Below are 5298 nucleotides of genomic sequence, written 5' to 3' on the forward strand. Positions count from 1 at the left end.
GCTATAGTATGTTTCCTAAAGGCTACTACAGTAAACCAAATGAGAAACAAAAAAGGCGTCTTCTTCGACGGTGACTGGAATGAAGGAGACGAAAGCATGGGTCGATCGATCTCACCGCATCAGTAAGAACAAAACACATGTAGTTTTGGCTACGCGATTCGCCCTGTTAATTATTTCGGTGCGTAATAATTATGTCCCTTTCAATATATCGCGCGGCTCTCGTAATTTACATGTATGATTCAGATGCGTACGACACGGGTGCACATCACATCCAAGAAAAGGTTCCTAGTCTTGCTGTCCATTCGTCCCTTGTTGGGATTTCAAAAGGCAAAAGCAGCACTAAGAAGGGTTCAACATAGGGAAATTTGGAGGTGGATGGATGAGATAGACGCTGATGTGTGGAGACCGTGAGGGGAGGGCCAAAGCTAGCAATGCAAGGAGAGATGGAATGTGGGGAGGGCGAAACCTCCAAAGTGGCCAATTGTCCCCTACTCCCTTGTCTGGCATGCCACACCGCAATACATATCTCTCCCTCTTTGCATCTTTATATTCCTGTCAGGGTTGCCCCCGTTAGGAACCCCCCACCGAGAGAGCAGCTAGCTCATCATATTCCATTTGGGATGAGAAAAAGGAGCCACCTCCGCACCCACTCCTCCTTCCCAATTCTCCTCCAGATTCCAATCCTTCCCCCGGATACACCGTGAACTTGGACATATATTTTCGTATATAGAGAGAGGGGTAGATAGATAGTTTTTAGCTTGCAGGAGGAAGTTTCCATGGCTCGTGGCGGTGTGAATATGTGCTCAAATTGCAATTAGCTGGTGACCATATGCGTACGGGTAAGGAAACTATTCCCTTGTTCCAACTTGCATTGCTTCATTCCTTTCTCGGGCTGCTCGCTCCTCGATCGATCGTCGTCGTCCGCGGCGGCGGCGACGGCTGGGACGTTGGCGATTCCGGAGATTTTGGGTGTGCCCGTCGGCGAATTATTCCCGTCGTGTTGCGTGCCACGCCTTCGGGGCATCTAGGCCGGTGGTGCTATGCCTATGCTGCTGTGCATCGATTCCGGTCGAACCTAGCTTGCACTTGTTGCGGCAGCTAGCGCCATATTTAAGCGCCCGCGGCCGCGATAATCTTCCTTCCCCACTCCAAATCTCGTCTTCGCGAAACAAGTCTTGATGTTTTCAGGTCGACATCGCATAATGTTCGAGGCATCGTGCATGCATGTTGTATGCGCAATCCTGAGCTGTTAAGCTCGTGGTGAAATTAGGCCATGGATTAATGGTGCTGTTTTTGGTATTGATTGTGTTTGTTCAGTTAACACTCCAACTTCGAAGAATCAGGCCAAGAAGATTAGGCTGCACGACCGCTACTGCGACGGGATGATGCCGCTGTGCAACCCGAGCTCCGAGGCGAGGCAGCTTTCCGCGTCCTCCACCGGGCTCCCGACGTCGCACCAGGAACTGTTCATGAGCGCCGGGTTTCAACAGCAGCAGCAGCCGCAGCACCGCGACGCCGCCGCCGGGTGGGCGCGCCAGGAGTACTACGCGCCGCCGCAGAGGTCGGCGGCGTTCGCGCAGAGATGCGTCGGCTCCAGCACGGCGGCGTTCTACGCGGCCGAGCACCTGCTCGGCATCGGGCAGTTCGACGGCGCTCCCCTCGGGATGCTCCCGCCGGCGGCAACGATGATGCCAGCGGTGCCGGCCAGGACGCGGCCGGAGAGCGGCGACATGTACATGTCGCACGAGCTCGAGCCGGTGATGCTCCGCGCGGACCGGTCGCCGTCAGTGAGGACGTACTACGTGCAGCCGCAGCAGCGGCGGGACCCGGTGGAGCTCGAGCTGCCACTGCCACTGCCGCCAGCGCAGGAGCAAGAGAGCGCGCACCATAACCTGTTCGGCAACCCTCCGACCATCCAACCGCACTCGTTCTCACCCCATGTAAGTGAGCTACAGCACACGCAGGCAGCCATGGATGGATAGACAAGCTCTCTTGATGGTGACTGACGTTCCATCCGAAATCTCTGAAGGTCCCGTCGATGGAGGCGCCGAGCAGCAGCAGCAGCCTGCTGAGCCAGATGGAGAGCCACCTGTCCGCCAGGAGCAGCGCCGGCGCGCCAGCGACCTCCACCGGCACCGGCAGCGTGTCAGCGCCTCCGCCGAGCAAGACGCGGATCCGGTGGACGCCGGAGCTGCACGAGCGGTTCGTGGACTGCGTGAGCAAGCTCGGCGGCGCGGACAGTGCGTACTGTTCTTGATCCGAAAACAACTATGCTTGTTGATTCTTGTCTTGTTCACTAATAAATTCCTCGTTGCAGGGGCGACTCCGAAGGGGATCCTGAAGCTGATGAACTCGGACGGCCTCACCATCTACCACATCAAGAGCCACCTCCAGGTACAACGACTGGCTTGTGTCCATGCAGTAATAATTCCCAACTTGTTACTCCTGTTGATAGCTAGTAGGAAGTTTTATTTCGATCCAAGTCACAGTAGTTAATCTTCTTCTCCGTCTGTCGACCACAGAAATACCGGATGGCCAAGTACATGCCGGCACCATCTTCATCGTCGTCGTCGGAAGGTAATTCATCTACCGATCATGCACGTCGCCGTTCGTTTGTTGCCAACAGCCTCCAAGCATGCATGCATCCTACCGGGCAGCGACACCTGTGCTCACTGGTGACTCATCCATCCATGTCTGTTGCCGAATCGCAGGGAGGCAGCACGAGAAGAGGGCCGCCGGAAGCGACACCCAGCATGAACTGGACCCCAAAACGTATCTTTCTTTCTGCTAATCTCTACTAGCTTTTTCCCCTCCGTCTTAGCGGAACCCATGTGCATGCTCCTGATGTGTCATGCATAACATACACACACTAGCAGTACATATATTGCCGCTGAGTACTGCTGACGACGACGATGCCGATTCTTTGTGCAGTGGGATGCACATCACGGAAGCACTCCGCGTCCAGCTCGACGTGCAGCGCCGCCTCCACGAGCAGCTCGAGGTGTGCTTGCCAAGTTGCCATATACATATAGTACCAAAGAGAAAATTAGGCTCTAGTCTAGCTAGGCCCTGATGTATAGTGTTTGTCAGTGAAAAGTATATGTGATTTGTCTAACTTGGTTGCTCCTTTTGGTGTTGCGTCGGCAGATACAGCGGAAGCTGCAGGTGAGGATCGAGGAGCAGGGCAAGAGGCTGCAGAAGATGTTCGAGGACCAGCTCAAGGCCAGCGGCAACACCGCGCCGGCCGCGGGCCCGGACGTCGTCCTCTTCCCGGCCGCGGCGGAGACGCCGAGCGATCAAGAGGAGGACGCCGTGTTCGTCGATGTCATCGACGATGACGACGAGGTGCAGATAATCTCCGTCGCCAGCGGCAGCTATGACGACGACTTAGCCTTGTAAAAACTGCGGATGCTCTGTAGTGACCTAGGCCTTTGATTCGGCAAATGTTGTTTGTTACTAGTTTTCTCTTTCTTTTTTTTCTTTCTTACGGTGGTGATGTTGTAGGTTTCGATGTCTATAACAACGATGGCTGTGTGCATTGATCGATGCAGAGGTCAGGGTCTTGCTTATTTTCGAGAGATAAAAAGGGGCATCATTCTAGCTGAGAAGCTAGAGAAGTGTCTCCATCTATTTTTCATGAGTTCATCGAAATTTCTCACGAGTTCATGGAATGTTACATTTCTCATTTTTTTTCTCAAATACGCACGAGTCCCTCCGCGTTGGTGTTACATGTTTTATGTTATATGGATCCAACTCCACTTGGACCTACAACAATATTCGTCTAACTCCTCTTCGCAACCCGCGTTGTCAACGCTCCTAGGAAGGAGGTTACATCCCCTTTGATTAGTACGGCTTGTTTCCATGTCGGCCATTCCCCTTCTATCCTAACGATTACATGGTTTACCGATGGTGCTATCCCATCAAATACAATTGTGTTTCGGTGTTTCCACGCTTCCCATAGTACAAGGATGAGAATAGCCCCGATGTCCTTCCCGCCATGTCTGGTGCTAGTCTTGCTTTGGCACCACTCTTGGAGTCCATCGGCCCTCGAAGGTATCCAGTCCCGCTTGCCCAGAGCCTGGCATACGACCGTCCATACATGTCGTGTGAACACACAACCAAGTAATAGGTGGTTAATTGTTTCCTCTTCCTGGTCGAAAGGGCACGCGTCCTAGTGATCCAGTCCCCTTCGAGCCAGGCGGTCGGACGTCCAACATCTATTTCAGAGCAAGCCAAGCGAAGAAGTGACATTGCAGGGGGCACTGGACTCCCACGTAAACATGGTGGGAATGACCTCTCGGCTCCAGAACTAGGCCACGTAAGCTGATTTGGCCGAGAAGCAACCGTTCGTCTCCCAAGCCCATGCAACTGAGTCTTGCAAATCATCATGTAGCGTTTCCCTAGCAACAGCTGTCTAGAGGTCCGGGTATTCTTGTATCAAGGCCGGTGTGAGCTCAGGTCCAATGTCACGTGCCCAACTGCCCTCGCTTAGTGCCTAGTGCACAGTCTGTGTAGTCTGTATCCTATTTCGCACTCTGCCATAGAGGTTCGGAGCTATCTCTTGTATTCTTTGTCCTTGCAGCCATCCATCTTCCCAAAAGAATGTTTCCTTTCCATTCCCCGCTTTAAATATAGTTGCGGCCCTGCAGAGCTGCAGCGACTCCTTCGGCACGTTGATGTTGAATTCCGCCCATCGTATAGAGGGATCAGACCGCTGCAGCCATAGCCACCTTGACTGCATCGCTATATTCAGCCACCCGAGGTTGGGGATGCCAAGGCCTCCTGCCCACATGGGTGTACAGACCGAGTCCCAGGCGACAGAGCACTGCCCACCATTCGCCGCAGCCTTTGCACACCAAAGAAAGCCGCGGCAGATCTTGTTCATTGCCGAGATCGTCTTCTGTGGAATATTGAGCGCAAGCATTGTGTCGGGGTTTTGGTGCGACATATGCCAACGGGTGGCTTATCATGGTGGGGGTAGTAAGATGTCGTCGGTGCCAGGAAGCGGGATGAGGCGTAGACACGTACGCCGGCGAACTTTACCCAGGTTCGGGGCTCTCCTAGGAGGTAACACCCCTAGTCCTGCTCTGCGGGGTCTCCACATGCTCACTATATCAACAAGTAGCTACAAGATGCTCCTTGAGCTGTTTGCTAGAGGAAGAAGAAGGGCTAGGCTAGCTCTCTCCTCTCTCTATGTGTGTGGTTGTGTAGTTTAAGGATCTGAACCCTTTGCATGGGTGCCCTGGGGGGTTTATATAGGCCTACCCCCCAGGGGTACAATGGTAAACTAGCCGGGTC

The 5298-nt window shown here is 53.8% G+C and overlaps 1 protein-coding gene across 1 annotated transcript; it reads left to right on the forward strand.

Moving 5' to 3' along the window:
• The first annotated feature begins 492 nt into the window (after window positions 1-492).
• On the forward strand, window positions 493-3637 carry LOC123050215 (uncharacterized). Its single transcript, XM_044473040.1, has 8 exons — window positions 493-839; window positions 1318-1940; window positions 2030-2240; window positions 2318-2394; window positions 2523-2577; window positions 2712-2772; window positions 2932-3001; window positions 3148-3637. The coding sequence occupies exons 1-8, from the start codon at window positions 830-832 to the stop codon at window positions 3397-3399; spliced, it is 1359 nt and encodes a 452-aa protein (XP_044328975.1). The 5' UTR covers window positions 493-829; the 3' UTR covers window positions 3400-3637.
• Window positions 3638-5298: the final 1661 nt, after the last annotated feature.

This window comes from Triticum aestivum, chromosome 2D (genome assembly GCF_018294505.1).
Source record: "Triticum aestivum cultivar Chinese Spring chromosome 2D, IWGSC CS RefSeq v2.1, whole genome shotgun sequence".
NCBI lineage: Eukaryota > Viridiplantae > Streptophyta > Magnoliopsida > Poales > Poaceae > Triticum > Triticum aestivum.

What these genes read in the sequence shown, in the direction of transcription:
- LOC123050215 (XM_044473040.1), top strand. An exon ending in CGCACTCGTTCTCACCCCAT is followed by an intron (nt 1,941 to 2,029) that starts GTAAGTGAGCTA and finishes AAATCTCTGAAG; the next exon opens with GTCCCGTCGATGGAGGCGCC. An exon ending in TTCATCGTCGTCGTCGGAAG is followed by an intron (nt 2,578 to 2,711) that starts GTAATTCATCTA and finishes GCCGAATCGCAG; the next exon opens with GGAGGCAGCACGAGAAGAGG.